A 14,940-nucleotide genomic window follows, 5' to 3' on the forward strand; every position below is an offset into this window, starting at 1 on the left:
AATACAGAGCTCTTGACTAATGGCCCAGAGAACAGTAATTTTACTTTCTGTAAAGCTGAATATTTGCTTTTGTGTAGCTGGGTTAAGAAGCCCATTTTCACCTCTAAATTATTATTGGATATTATTTTGACACTCACCGAAAGTGAAGGGAAATCATTTTATTTTTCCTTATAGATGCTGACGTTAGCAGTAACTTTTTTCCTAAATAGTAAAGATAAATGTTTATAATTTTTTTTATTCAATATTTAATGACTTTGTTATGAGTTTTACTCTGTGACTGTATTTTCATCTGTACTTTCAGCTTAATGGATTGTATTTTTGTTGTTGCTCAGTAAAATAGAAGCTGACACCTGGATTTTTTTCCATCTGAATTCCAAGTATTTTAATTCTAAGTTGTCAGACGGCAGAACATAACTTCTATAATTGCCTTTTGCTTTGTTGACCTAGTCTAAGAGAGTTGAACGTGGTTCATAGCTGAACCTGTATTGCTAATTGATAGGATGTTGTCATAATATTGAAATTTGGATTTATTATGCAACCCAGTGTGTTGCTGGCCAGAGCAGTGTGTCTTTTGCTAGTTACTACACATCCAGCACAAGTTTTTTCTCATCTGGCTTAGCAATTTATGATTAAATGATTAGGTATAGAGCACACGATTTAAAAGACATGTACTACAGCCTTAGAAAAATAAGTAGTTTAATGTACTCTGCAGCAAATTAAATAAGACTTCTGACAGTGCAGTGGAAGCTGTGGGGGTGATGTGCTGTCCTCGATCTTTAAAGCGTAAGGTTGTTGGGAAAAGGAGAGGTATAGTCCTTCTAATAGTTGTGCTCCGTGGTCATAAGTCGTATGACTGGTGCTGATAATGTGAGTTTAGCGGATGACATCCGGGATAAATCTGGATCTTTACGTATCTGTAGATTGAACGCTGGGACTTGGTCTGACATCTCGCTCCACTAAGATAGTTTTTAAACCCAGTAACTGGTTGTTTATGCTGGAGAAATCAGCACACGCCTGTGTAAATGTTTATTTAAATAAACTTCTGAAATGTCTTTGGGCTGTCGTTTCCCGGGAAACTGCCACTGTCAGTTTATACTATTCACACTTCCATGATTATTTTTCTAAAAGCGCTTTTAAAATCATGAGTGTGTGTCTGGCAGATCATCTATTGTTGGCTGTGGATTCAGTAGTAAATTCTGTGACAGCGAAATTCAGGAGCGGAGGTACCGCTCAGAGGCTCCTGGTTACCCTTCGTATAAAATACGGAGCAAGGCTATAGATTTTGAGAGGCAGCACTTCTAGCAGTGATAAGAGAGAGTGTGCAGTACCCAGTTTATGTCAACCCGGGGCTGTCACCGACTGTCTTCCAGCCTAGTAGTTTAATAAGTTTAAAATACATGGAGGATTTGTATGAATTACTGACAGCAGATTTTTTGACAGCGCAAACGTACTGTGTGTGTATTTTAAGACCTCAGACAACTGGCAAGAACTACGGGAAACCTATCTCCCGTGTCCAGGCTGTGTAATGATTTTTCACTATGCAGAGTTGTAGATACCAGCTCATCTAAAAATGAAGCCCCTTTGCTAAGAGCCTGACCTAAAGCAGCGCTGCTTTGAAAGCTGCAGCCTGATCTTGGTCCTGAGCACAGCTGCGGTTTGACCACTGAACTGGTTGTCATATCTGTGTTTCATTCCTTGTCGTCGTACCTGTGTTTTATTCCTTGACTGAGCAGTCTGTGTTCCCACTTGAATTTTGATAATTCACACTTCTTCTGGTTTCTGTGTTTTGGTTTTTTTTTATTCCTCTTTATTTGGCTTCTATGCATCTCTTTACCCCAGCCTTTTTTGCAGGGGAAGGGAAAGGGAGGGCAAAGACTGTCTCTCCCTTCTGGCTGTGTTGCTGTGCTATCTATCTGACACCTTGCTAGAAGTTCTGGAGACAACTAAATGCTGGAATAGGCTGATGCACAGTCGCATTAATTCTGTTCTTGCTTCTGGGATGCTGTGAATGGAGGCAATGGTGACACTAATACCTTCACCAACTACCCTTCTCTTTGTTTTTTTCTGGTTTATAGCAATTTTGGGGAAGTGGCTGGCAGGAAAAGGATGGGCTGGGGTCAACACATGTCATTTACAAAGGGGATGATAACACAGAGGCATCAAGATGTGGGTTCTTTCACAGTTACCCAAAGAACCCAGAAACATGCCTGTCTTACGAGATAAAAAAAATCTCTGCAAGCGATAACCACATGTGCTCTGGGGAAATAACAGACTATTTCCTTAGGAGTCCTCTGCAGTGCACTGGAGTAATCGCTGACAAATGTGAGCTTCCCAAGTGATTCCCTGGTGCCTCTCAGGAGGCTGTGGGACTGTCATCTAAAGAGGTGGCCAAGCATAAGGCAGATCCTCTGCAGTCACTTGAGTTTCACCAGATACGGGAGTAATTGTACTTGAACGTCACGCTGCTTTATTTCAAATGTTTTGGGGAAGATCTGACTATGATACTAACAAATATTTATGTTCCTATTTGAGATGGCAGCATGGTCCTTCTGATGTCAGTGCTCCCTTTTCTGTCTTTCTTCACAATCCATAATTCTTTCTGTTTCTCATATCTTTATCAAAACAGAGAAATAAACAGATTGATTTATTTTATGCTATTTTCATCATTTTAGGCTTCATTGATCTCAGCCTCTATGACCAAGTAAGACTCTTAGAGAGCTGCTGGATGGAAGTTTTAATGGTTGGTTTGATGTGGAGATCAATCGACCACCCTGGGAAACTAATTTTTGCACCAGACCTTGTACTAGACAGGTAAGAGAAATAAACTTCTTGAGAACACTTCATATTAACGTGTTTTGAGGTGGGGTGAATGGTAAGAGGAAGAGGATTGAGTATGGGAGATGCTATTAACAGGTTATCTAACAGTATCCTTTACTTGTATTTGTATCAATAGTGTCTTGAGGTTCCACATCCTTACAGGTGCTCAAGGAATGCTAAGCATAAACAGTATTCGTGGACTTGCCAGTTCTTTAATTGCTGTAGCACATGACAGTGTGAAGTTTCTCCGTATTTTTCACATCTTTTTTTGGTTTTATTCCTTTTGGTCTGTGTCTCTAGATGCTGAAACTGTAGACACATCAACACAATGCACTGCATTGTCAATCAGTTTCTTCTAGCTGATAGACTTTCTCCCCCCACCCCTCAAAACAAGCAGACATAGTGTCAGGCCATATTTGAATTATTTTAATAGTAGCTTTTCTACCTGTTTTTCTTCCTGCTCCTAGTGCACACTTCATAAATAGCTATAATAATGAACGTTGCAGCAATTAAAAAACCCCTAGCTTGCTTTTTAATACTGAAAGTATTTTTTTCAAACTAAAGCAGGGTGATTGGAAGATTAAAAATTATTTCTCCATAACATCATGTACCAGCAGGGAAGAATATGGATTAGTAAGGGTGTTTTTCTACAGGACCTTAGAAGGATTTGACCTGGGCTTCACATTGGTAAAAAGTCAGGGAAACAATCTGTGCTCTTGGGTAGGTTTAAAATGCCTCTTAAGCTTTTCGACCTGGGGAAATTCAGATCTGTACCAGTTCTGTGGCTTGAGCTGAATAATAATCACAATCGCAGATACAGAAGGCAAAATGGGTTAGTAAGAGGAATAAATTTAATTTATAAAAGATATGAAATAGATTGTTACTTGCTCATATAAAATTCAATGCAAGCACACGCTGCGTTTTTCAATGCAATGATAAAAAATTCCTGAAAATGTATGATACATTTAGTTCCTCGGGAGCTAATATGTGCTGAATAGCGTGAGATTATTTGATGCATTCCTTCATCTCTGCACAACAAAGCAGAGTGGGAGCTAGCAAGCATCTGGTAATTTTATTTTTTTTAAGACACATGTATATGAAACTGGTTTGTAACTTGGTTGTTTTTCTCTTAGCTGAACTTCATACTAATCTTTGTAGACAAGTACTTCTCTGATGCTTGTGTCTTTGTTTTGAAACTGGCAGCTGCCTGTCCTTCTCCAAAGCTTAAAATTCTCCTGTGCTATGAGGAACAAGGGAAACTGGGCAATAGTCAGGCAGCTGCCTTTCTGCAGGCACTACTTGCTGCACCCGGGTTGTGGTATCTGCCTGTGCCTGCCTTGCAGCCTGAAGGCTCAGCACCTTCCTCTTGGGATCCAGTAGACGAGTAAAGTTCTTTAATTCTCCTGTGCTGCTGTGCTTAAGTCTGTCTCATCTTAAAAACATTACAGAGAAAAAATATGTCATGTTCCAGATAGTGTAAGAAGCATCCCTTTGCATACTGTGTCATAGAGCTTAATTGCTATTTTAGTCCAATACATGTCAAAAAAAACTAACAAAAAAATAGGAACAGTAACTTCAGTGGTTTGCAATTTGCTGCTGCTTAATTTTAAACCCATTGGAATGGCTTAGGGTTGTTTGTTGTTTTTTTCCAGATCAGAAAATGGGACCATTTCTAATCTCCAAAATGGAGAAAGTTGCATTCAGTAAACACTTGCAGACATAAAAATAACCAGACCGCAAAACCACCAAAACCCCCAAAATCTGTTTACAATTAAACACCTTCAAAGAAAAAGGTGCTGGGGGATGGGGGTGGAGGTTGTTTTATTCTTTAAAAATGTCTTATTGTTCCAAGAAACTTATTTTAGGGGGTCTGTCTTATTCACCAAGTCCTGAGGCCTCTGTCAGGTGCAAACAGCGGTGTCACCGGTTGTGGTATTAACTCCTTGTGAAACAAATCTGGAAAATGGTTGAAGGTGGTACTGTGCCCTACACTACAGAGTTTCAAACTGATTATCCAGAATTATACTGGCTGTGAGGATAAAGCCTTTTACAGAATTATGGTCATACTTACCTGCGGTCAATCCTGCATGCGCTTTAAAGAGAAAATCAGTTTCTTAGAGGTGCTGACCTTTTATACCAGTGTAATTTTCAACTTAGATTTCATGATAGAACCTTTTGAATTGTCCCAAAGATGAGATGGATAGGCCTTTTGCAGCCTCTTTTGTGCTTTGACTTTTATCTGGCTGAGTGAGAGTTCCTTAATTTTACTTTTTTCAGTAACATTTTAAATGTGTTTCCATAGGGACGAGGGGAAATGCGTAGAGGGAATTTTGGAGATCTTTGATATGCTCCTGGCCATGACCTCGAGGTTCCGAGAGCTGAAACTGCAGCACAAAGAGTATCTGTGTGTCAAGGCAATGATCCTCCTCAATTCCAGTGAGTACGCAGTTGACTCTGAGGCTCACCAAATTGTACTTTTTATTTCGAGGGTGGCTGGGAAATCAGCCTCTGAAAATGGCAGAAATATCAAATGAGATAAAGCCATTGAAAGAGGACAATAGGAAAGGACTTCTAACCGTCAGATTGTAAGGATTTCTGCTCAAGAAGCTTCTAAACTCTATCATTTGCTGGATTTAGGGTCTATGTCCTGTTGCAAGAACTGCATGAAAGACCCAAAGTCTGAAAGCTTCTCACAAGGTGGGGCTCATGGCCCAGGCTGTGGGTATGTCCTTTTCAATGAGAACTTTTGCTCCTCTCTCTGTGGATCCTGGTCATGTGTAAAGTTGCTTACAGCTCAACAAAGCTGTCCTTAATTCTAGTAAAATTAGTTACTCAACTGAGTGATGATTAATTGGGCTTAAATGTTCCTATTTAATGGTAATTAATTGGTAGAAATGATTGAAATTACTCAACAGTTCTGCAAGATGAATTTCAGGATAGGAGCTTTGCTTTGCAGCCTTTTACACAAAGCAATTAGAAGTGTGTGTTTGCTAGTTTAGGGTAGTCTGCAGTAAAATAATTTTATTCCCCAGAACATGTTGTAATTAATGTCAAAAAAAACCCCAACAACAAAATAACATCTAACTATTTACATTTACTGTTTTCAGCAAGGAGCTGCTGCGTAATTCTCAGCCCAGTTCTGAAGGGGCATAGTCCAGCTGTTATCCCACTTTTTTATTTCAACAGACAACAAAAGCTGTTTGTTTTTTCTTAAAAAAAAAATACAACAACCACCAGCCAACCAAAGAACCCAACAAAAAAAACATGTTTATCAGCTGCATTTTCTTCAAAGCCTCACCTCTCCAAAAAAAATCTCTCCTTTCACCTCTCCCTCCTCTCCTTTCTTGTCAAAGTGAATCTTCTACTCCTAATTTTCAAGGTGTTCTGGAGCTCTGTCCTTCCATAAGTATCTTTGGGAGGATTTTTTCCCTCCAGGTCTCTTCTGCTCCACCAATAGTGTTATAGTATGTTTCCAGACCTTACTAGTGGTGATTTCTACGCTTCCCTCTCCATACCCCTAATCCCCTTTTCTTGCTTTCGCTGACTTTTAAGGTTTCTTGCTGTAGGCGAGTGCTGTATTATGGCACCCTTAGTGAGTTGTAGGGAGACCATGGCAGGCTGGGTCTATGAGCAGTGTCTCTCCCCATGTTCTCCTCCCTCCCTAGGGTATACTCAGAGAAAAAAGTTTTTTTCAGCAAGAAGGTATTAGAGCAAGCATAATGCTGTAATTCTTAATAGTTACTAAAATACAAGGTACAGAGTGATTCAAAGGAAAATGGCGAGCATGTCCATTCTCTGGACTGAAGGGTCTGCGTTCAACATGTTGTCTTGGGAGGATTTGGGACAGTCACTCAGTTTGCAAATGATGTGGCCATTAAATTTTGGCAAAGGAATGTAAGTTGGAGCTTGGTGTGGCACATGGGGCATTGTTTGTACAGTTTGACAGGGGTGTCAGGAAGTGTATCTTCTCTAATCCTGTTGGAATACTACATCAGAAAAAAATACACAGCTGTAGCTTTTTCTTCTTCCTCATGAGCAGGGAGTATTCCTTTCTCTCCTCTGGTTAGGCATGTTTCCCTTGTCAGCAGAAGAACCTGAAAGCAACAGAAAACTGCATCATCTGCTCAATGTAGTCACCGATGCTCTGGTGTGGGTTATTGCAAAGAGCGGAATCCCCTCACAGCAGCAGACAACTCGTCTGGCCAATCTGTTGATGCTCCTCTCTCACGTCAGACACGCAAGGTAAATTTTACAGAACGTGTGTAACGTGTAAGGTGTTAGTGCTTGTTTATTGCAGCAACAAAACAAGGCTTTTGCTCCAGAGCACTCGGGAGGGAATCCTGGTACTGCTCTTCATCTCTGTTCACTGCAAGGCTTTCCTTCCTCGCACAACTAAGCAGGCAATACACTCAAGTGCTTGCTGGCACTCAGAAATGGTGTGTTGATATGAAAAAGCTGTCTTAACTGTATTACATTAAATTGTTCACTATGTATCTGCCTGAAATGTTTAACAACAACAACACAAATTCAGCCTTTCAAAAAAAAAAAAACAACCCACCCAGCCTTCAATACAATTCTGTCCAAAATAAAAGTCTCTTTCAAAATTGATCTGCAGAGTGGGCTTTGGTGGAGCAAAGTGTACTTTGGGTGCCATGTTTGTCCCAGGCCAAATTTGCTGTCTTTTATTCAGAACCACAGCACTTTTGCCAAGTGATTCATGCTACAGCGATACCGCGCTCCTGCTTTCGCCGTGGGAAGCAGCTCCTCTGCTCCCTGCCAATTCCTGGACCTCCTGGAGCTGCTCACCTTTGCCTGCAGCACAGCAGACTCAGGCACAGGGCCCTACAAACAGATGCTTTAATTTTCAGGCTGTTTGTCATTTTAAATTATTACCCAGAGACCACCTATTCACAAAGCTGGCTTTGGACTATGTGTCCAGGGAAGACGGTTCTGGGACCAGGCTGGAGCATGCAAAGGAGAGATGGGCATAGCTGGCTGTGTGTCCCCACACAGGAAGAGGGACAGCCACCCTTGCCACAACCTTCCTGGGAGAGCGGGGTGGCAGCAGCAAGGACCTGACTGTGCCAAAAAAGCAGCTTTGAACAGCCAGTTTGTGAACTGAGGCTGAGTTTGAGAGTTGGCCCTACAGAAGCTGCAGCACCAGCCAGACCTGAACCCAACTCACGGCTCTGATGCCCTGCCGTCGCCTGGGTTGCCCACTGTGGTGTGACATCGCGTCACAGCATCGCAGGAGCTCTTATTCTGGCATAGCGTGAACAAACCCTCTGAATCTTTGCAAAATTTTTGTATTGTCTTATTAAAACAAGGGTTTTTATGCTGTGCCTGCCTCAGCTGAAGTCTGGAGGCTATTTGTTGTGACCTGTCTCCTTTATGTTGCTTAGCACTGGTCAATCAATAATACTTTGTTCTGGAAATAATTGATGCGCTCAGCCTTGATTACCAAATGACACAGGGCTCTCAAGAGCTGGGTGTAGGAGGAGGGCTGCAATTTCTTCCTTGCCATTAACATATTTATATCTCTAGATAATAAAGCACTCAGCTTTAAATTATTAGGATGTTGTTGCTGTTGATAGTGGTAAGTGATCTCAGGGACTACAGCACCTAAATCCTCTTAACTCCTAATAAAAAAAGGACTCTCTTGAAGCCATGAGCACACTTTCCTTTGCATTGTTGGACCCAGATCGCTGACTTATTTTCTGTTCTCCTTCACAGTAATAAGGGAATGGAACATCTCCTGAGCATGAAGTGTAAAAATGTGGTCCCAGTGTATGACTTGCTGCTGGAGATGTTGAATGCGCACACTCTCCGAGGCCAAAGGAAGTCCCCGGTCACACATCCCGAATTTGGCCCATTAGAACAAATGGACACGGGAGACAGTCTGCGAAACGGGGCAGCCCAGTAATTCTGTCGAGACCTGGAAATGTGAAGCTTTTTCAAAGCTATGGGAGAAAACAAAGCTGCTGTGATGGGACTGCTGAAGCGTGACCAAGTGCGAGTCCTCATCTCTTCTAGATTTGCACCTTGATATCTCGGGAAAGGCTTGTGGGATGCACACCTCTGTCCATGTTCCTGACATTGTAATAGCTGCACTTTTATAGTGCCTTTTCTGAGACTCCTCAAAAGCACCTTATGAAGTTAAGCCTCAGAACAGTACTGTGAGACAGGGAATTACTGCCTCTCCTTTTCAGAGGCCAGTGAACGGAGACAGAGAGATAAAGGGCCTGGTTTAAGATGATAGAAGAAGTCTGTGTCCAGGCTCGAAGTGAGCACCCAGGTCTCCGTCTCCCAGACCAAGGCTTTTAAGTGCTGACTAGGTGATCTCTTTCCGCGTGAGATTTTATGAAATGTAGAGCAGCATTGTTTGGGACAGATCCGCTTACCTGTGCATGCTGGTCCCTGCGGACTACCTGCTTTGCAGCTGATCTAGACAAAGTGCCGAGATATGTACAATGTAAAGGAGTTTCTTCTGTTCTTAAATATGCAATGGCTGCAAGGGCCTTCATCTGAAGGCCATTCAGAAGAGCTCCTAGGGCCAGTTCAGAGCCTCTTCAGCAATGTTAAACCAAGCTTAAGTTTGTATTTTGTGAGCCTGTTCTTAACACTCACATTATTATCTGTGTATAATTCTTCAGTGCTTTAAACGATGACCAAACTGCCTAGATATTTCAGTCAATGCTGACCTTTGAAACGCGTTTTGTCTGTGAGATTAACATGTTGTTTTATATATTTATTAATGAAGTTAAATCTATTATAATATTTAGGCATAAGAGGTTGTTCTGTGAATATTAACTGTTTGCATTTGTATAAGATCTGCTAATCAGGGCTTGTGAAATCAGCTAGAAACAAACCATCTTCCCTCCCCTTTTAACTTGCGGGTGGGCTTATGTCCTGCCCACCCTAAATGTCTTGCAGCCGCTTTGCAGGGAGCAAGGCAGTGGATGGGAACCTAAGCTGGGACCTGCTTTTGCCTGCTGCCCTCAGGTGTGCCGCTTGGTCGTTTTCGAAGCGCATGGCACCTTGTGCTGTGGTTTTCATATCTTGTATAGGATCCCTCAAAGAGCAGGGTGGGGGATGGTGGTTCTGGCACTTCCTTTGCTTCACAAGTGTGACAACTTGTTTGAATTTCACTGAAGATGTGGGTTTAAACCCCTCCCTTGTGCTGATTTCTGCATGTGTCTAAGCTGCACTGAGAGAAAAAAAACAGAGGAAATAGCCTGGCCGATGACCTCAGCGAAGAGCAGGATGGCATCATTTGTTCTGGCAACTGCCCGTATCGCATCTTGACGTGAGCTAGAATTGCAATCACTCTAAATGGGTATGTTGAAATATAATACGTGTATGTTCTGGGCATTTCAGGTATGGTGAAATTAAATTGGGATCACACCAAAAGTCTATTTTGAGCCAATAAATCTTTTGGATTAGGGACTTTGATTAGTATGCCATTTGCATACTTTGACTATTAGTCAAACCTTTGATCTTGGTGTTTTTTCAAAGCCAAGGACAATATTTTTTTATAGGAGGAGCATAAAGACTTTTCAGTGAGTTACACAAATCTATTGTCTTGTTTTGATCTTGTACGATACCAGATGCTGCTGATGGTCTGAATTTTTACTAGCTACCTTTTTATTGTTTTTAAGAAACTGTAATATAGCAGTGTCCTTCTAAAGAAGTATAATATTTACTACAAAAAAAGGGAAAAAAATGTGAGTACAGTCTGGAATTCATGGGTACTTTCATTTTTGAGGGAAGTTTTGCTGTAAAACAGACGTGTTTCTTGGGCTTCATCACCTTCTGGCCTCAACGCCTGTTGTGTTGTTCTGTTTCTGATTTTCCTTATCCTGTGTAATCTTTTTGTTTAATACAGTTTTTCAAAGAAATGTTTAAGTGATTTTTTTTTTTTGTTTGCTTTAGAAGTGCTGAATTTATGTGCAATCTCGCAACAAAGCTCTTAAAAAACGGGAAAGAGTGGATATAAATCATAAAATTAACTTCTAAATGAAAATTTGCTCTGGATTGACTTTGTAAAAGGGCAATGCTGCAGATTTGTGCCATGTGTTGTGATTTATATATGCCGTTACCAGCACAGTGCAACTAGGAAAATGATGTGATTTTAACAGATAATTTTTGTCTTGTTGAACATCATTTTATTAAAAGTTACTACCAGTGTTTTAAAATGGGCAAAAGCCAATAGCTGCCGACTCTCTGGATTAATGTAGCTGTGTTCGTATTTGGATAAGGAGAAGGTGCACGTCTCTCAAACAGCACAGGGAGCTGTGTGACAAAATGACTGAAGAAGGGTGCCTTCATCTTTGAGCAACCTGGTCTAGTGGAAGGTGTCCCTGCCCGTGGCAGGGGGTTGGAACTAGATGATCTTTAAGGACCCTTCCAACCCAAACCATGCTATGATCTCTTGAGAGAGATGTTGCGTTTATCATGGGTTTGTAGACCACAGACTCTCTCAGATGCTGCATTCCTGGTGTGAAGGATGTCCACATCCCTACCAAGCTGGAGCAGAGCTGCCATGCTCCATTTCAGTTTAGGTATTGGGGCGGGGCAGGGGACTTTTCTAGTTTCAGCATGAATGAATTGAGTGCTGAGGAGCTGTGAGGGCTGTGAGGAGGGGAGGAGAATGAGGCTAGTTTATGGCTTTCCTTCACTGCTCTGCTGTATATCAGCTTCTGCTACTGTGCCAGGACCTGGCCAGAGGGGGCTGTTTCTAGTTGAAGAAATTACACTGCAGTTCTGGGATGTTCATGGAGGTGAGGTTCATGCAAGAGTGCCAGTTGCCATGGATTTAAAGAAAGAAAGAAAGAAAGAAAGAAAGAAAGAAAGAAAGAAAGAAAGAAAGAAAGAAGACTAAACTTCTCCATATGTGCGCTGTTAAAAACATGCTGAGGTTCCCCTCAAGTCTGGAACTAGAACCAAATGGTAAAACCACCTTAACTTTTTTTTTTTTTTTTTTTAAAGAAATGTGGTAAGTCTTGGAACATTTCAGGCAGGTGAAATGCTTTGTCTCCAGAAATGTGAGACCTTTTCTACACCTCTGTCTTCCTGCAAATTACCCATTTTTAATGCTGTCACGTTGCCAGTCAAGAGGGGAGAATATGGGGAAAACATGTGTTGGAACATTATCCCTTGAGATAGTGCCCGACAGGCTGGGTGCTCCTATAAATTCTGTAGCAAATTAAGACAGGTAGCACTTGAAGATTTTTCTTTTCAACAAATATGTGTATTTCTGTAATAATGATATGATGTTAATTCTTTACTGACTGATAAATCTGTAGAGGGATCATTGTGATGAAAGGAGAGCATCCTCTTCAGTGCTGGAACTTTTTCTTTTCCTCCTGATGACCTGTGGAGTATGGAAGACATTTGCTGTATTTGCATCATCAGAGTGGTTTAACAGAGCCTAAAAATGCAGTGAGCCCCAAGAAAGTTGCCTCTTGGTCCTATTTGAGCTGTCACCAGTGACCAGCTTCTTCTGAGGTAAGAATGTTTGTCTTGTTTGGACTTTATCAGAGAATCATAGAATGGTTTGGGTTGGAAGGGACCTTAAAGATCATCTAGTTCCAACCCCCTGCCACAGGCAGGGACACCTTCCACTAGACCAGGTTGCTCAAAGCCTCATCCAACCTGGCCTTAAACACTGCCAGGGAGGGGGCATCCACAGCTTCTTTGGACAACCTGTGCCAGTGTCTCACCACCCTCACAGTAAAGAATTTCCTCCTAATATCTATTCTAAATCTACCCTCTTTCAGTTTAAATCCTTTACTCCTCATTCTATCGCTACATGTCCTTGTAAAAAGCCCCTCTCCAGCTTTCCTGTAGCCCCCTTCAGGTACTGGAAGGCTGCTATAAGGTGTCCCTGGAGCCTTCTCTTCTCCAGCTGAACAGCCCCAGCTGTCTCAGTCTCTCTTCATAGGAGAGGTGCTCCAGCGCTCTGATCATCATCTTCATGGCCCTCCTCTGGACTCGCTCCAACAGCTCCATGTCCTTCATATGTTGGGGAACCCAGAGCTGGACGCAGTGCTGCAGGTGGGGTCTCACGAGAGCGGAGTAAAGGGGCAGAATCACCTCCCTCGACCTGCTAGCCACACTTCTTTTGATGCAGCCCAGCATACAGTTGGCCTTCTGGGCTGCAAGCACACATTGCTGGCTCATGTCCAGCTTTTCATCCACCAGTACCCCCAAGTCCTTCTCCTCAGGGCTGCTCTCAATCCACTCATCGCTCAGCCTGCATCCATGTTTGGGATTGCCCTGACTCAAGGCAGGATCTTACACTTGGCCTTGATGAACTTCATGTGGTTCGCACAGGCCCAGCTCTCAAGCCTGTCAAGGTCCCTCTGGATGGCATCCCTTCCTGCTGGAGTATCAACTGCACCACTCAGCTTAGTGCCATCTGCAGACTTGTTTCATGTGGAAGCCTAGCCTGAACGTGCCAGGTATCGCTAACAGCCATGGCCACGACTGGGGTCCTGCAAGGCGCAATGCTGCTGCTCTGGGTGCGCTGATGGCTTTGGAGCCTAACTACACGGAAAGCAAGCCTGAGCTGCTCCCAGTGAGCTGGACCCATATGATTTTTAAAAACTGGCCCAGAGAGCCTGCTTTTGTGCATCCAAGGTTGTTCCTTTGTCCGAATAATAGAAAATAGTTGAGCGCTGATGAAATAGCTGCTCTTCCCTAGGATGTGCTTTAACCCACATACATTAAAAATGCGGTTGTGATTATGGGTCTATTTCGATCTCAGCACAGCGAGCACACAGCAAGGGCAGATGGCACTCCCCTTCCCTGCCCGTCCCCACCGAGGTAAGTGCCCATGGGAAACAGGTTTCTCTTACCTTGAGAGCTGAAGTTACGAAGTATGGATTTGCATGGCTTCCTCTGAGGTGCCTTAAGGTTAGCACAGGACCTGTCACAGGAATTACTGCTTTATAGAGCTGAATACTGATCATATATATATTCAACATATATCTCAATATATTCCGTCCAGTTCCTTGGACAGCAGAGTAGCTTCTAACTCCTGTTCCTGGCTGCTGTGAGCGAGCACAGCCAAGGACAGTCACCACCACAGCCCAGCTGTAGGCCGGACCATTTCTGCCAATGGTGGATGGTCCTGTGCTCCTTCCATACACCCAGAGCTGGAAGTCACAGAATCACACAGAATCGCAGAATCAGTCAGGTTGGAAGACACCTCTGGGATCATCGAGTCCAACCATTGCCCTGACACCACCATGTCAACTAGACCATGGCATTAAGTGCCATGTCTAGTCTTTTCTTAAACACACCCAGAGATGGTGACTCTACCACCTCCCTGGGCAGCCCGTTCCAATGTCTAATGACCCTTTCTGAGAAGAAATTCTTCCTAATGTCCAACATGCCTTTGCTATCGTCACCATTCATCTCAGAAGAAATCGTTTGATGTTATTTACGGCCTGTGAGATAATGATTCAGCAAAGCAGTTAAGAATGTGGTCATCTGTTGTGCTGACCCACTGCCTAAACCAGTACTGAAGAGAGCATTGTAAATGGGAATATGAAAACCAAGTGGATTGCTAAAATATGGAAAATAAATATTATTTATATTCATTTTTCACAGTGTTTCACTACTGAAATGTAGTGAGTTAAATGGCACATTGTTTCATAGCTAAGACTTCATTTTATTTATGATCTGGATATTTTTTAACTCCTTCCATCTTTACACATAGGATTCACCTACAGTCTTCATGCATTGTTGAGTGTCAGTGATTTCAATTTAAGTGCATGAAGAAAACAAGATTGCTTTGCCATAAAAATGCCAACTGCTGCTGCTGCTGCTTAAACAGCCAAAACCTTCTTCACTCCTCAATGTCATGTACTAAGGAGCTGGCAGAGCCATTAACAGTGGTTACTGCACATTGCCTACATCTGTTTTCCCCAGAATTTTCTGAGTCCTACTTTATATGGGGTTTTAGTTTCAACGTTTCACCCTCATTGCGAGTTTGCAATGGAAACGGGTTTAGGACTGATGTTGGTGCCTTTTGAAGTGCTTTATGTATGTTATACTAATGTGAAACCTGCCTCCCCAAGCCGTGCCTTTCGCTCAGCTGCTCTTCAGTTCTGTGAA

At 42.4% G+C, this 14,940-nt stretch overlaps 1 protein-coding gene across 1 annotated transcript in view; it reads left to right on the forward strand.

Annotated features, from left to right (window-relative positions):
• The window catches only part of ESR2 (estrogen receptor 2), a 31,145-nt gene extending 22,405 nt beyond the window's left edge, over positions 1-8,740 (forward strand). Inside the window, exons 5-8 of the mRNA XM_068397625.1 lie at positions 2,673-2,811; positions 5,120-5,253; positions 6,885-7,059; positions 8,551-8,740. Coding sequence (XP_068253726.1) covers positions 2,673-2,811; positions 5,120-5,253; positions 6,885-7,059; positions 8,551-8,740 — 638 coding nt within the window. The remainder of the gene's footprint in view (positions 1-2,672; positions 2,812-5,119; positions 5,254-6,884; positions 7,060-8,550) is intronic.
• Positions 8,741-14,940: the final 6,200 nt, after the last annotated feature.

This window comes from Nyctibius grandis, chromosome 4, assembly GCF_013368605.1.
Source record: "Nyctibius grandis isolate bNycGra1 chromosome 4, bNycGra1.pri, whole genome shotgun sequence".
In the NCBI taxonomy this organism is placed as follows: domain Eukaryota; kingdom Metazoa; phylum Chordata; class Aves; order Nyctibiiformes; family Nyctibiidae; genus Nyctibius; species Nyctibius grandis.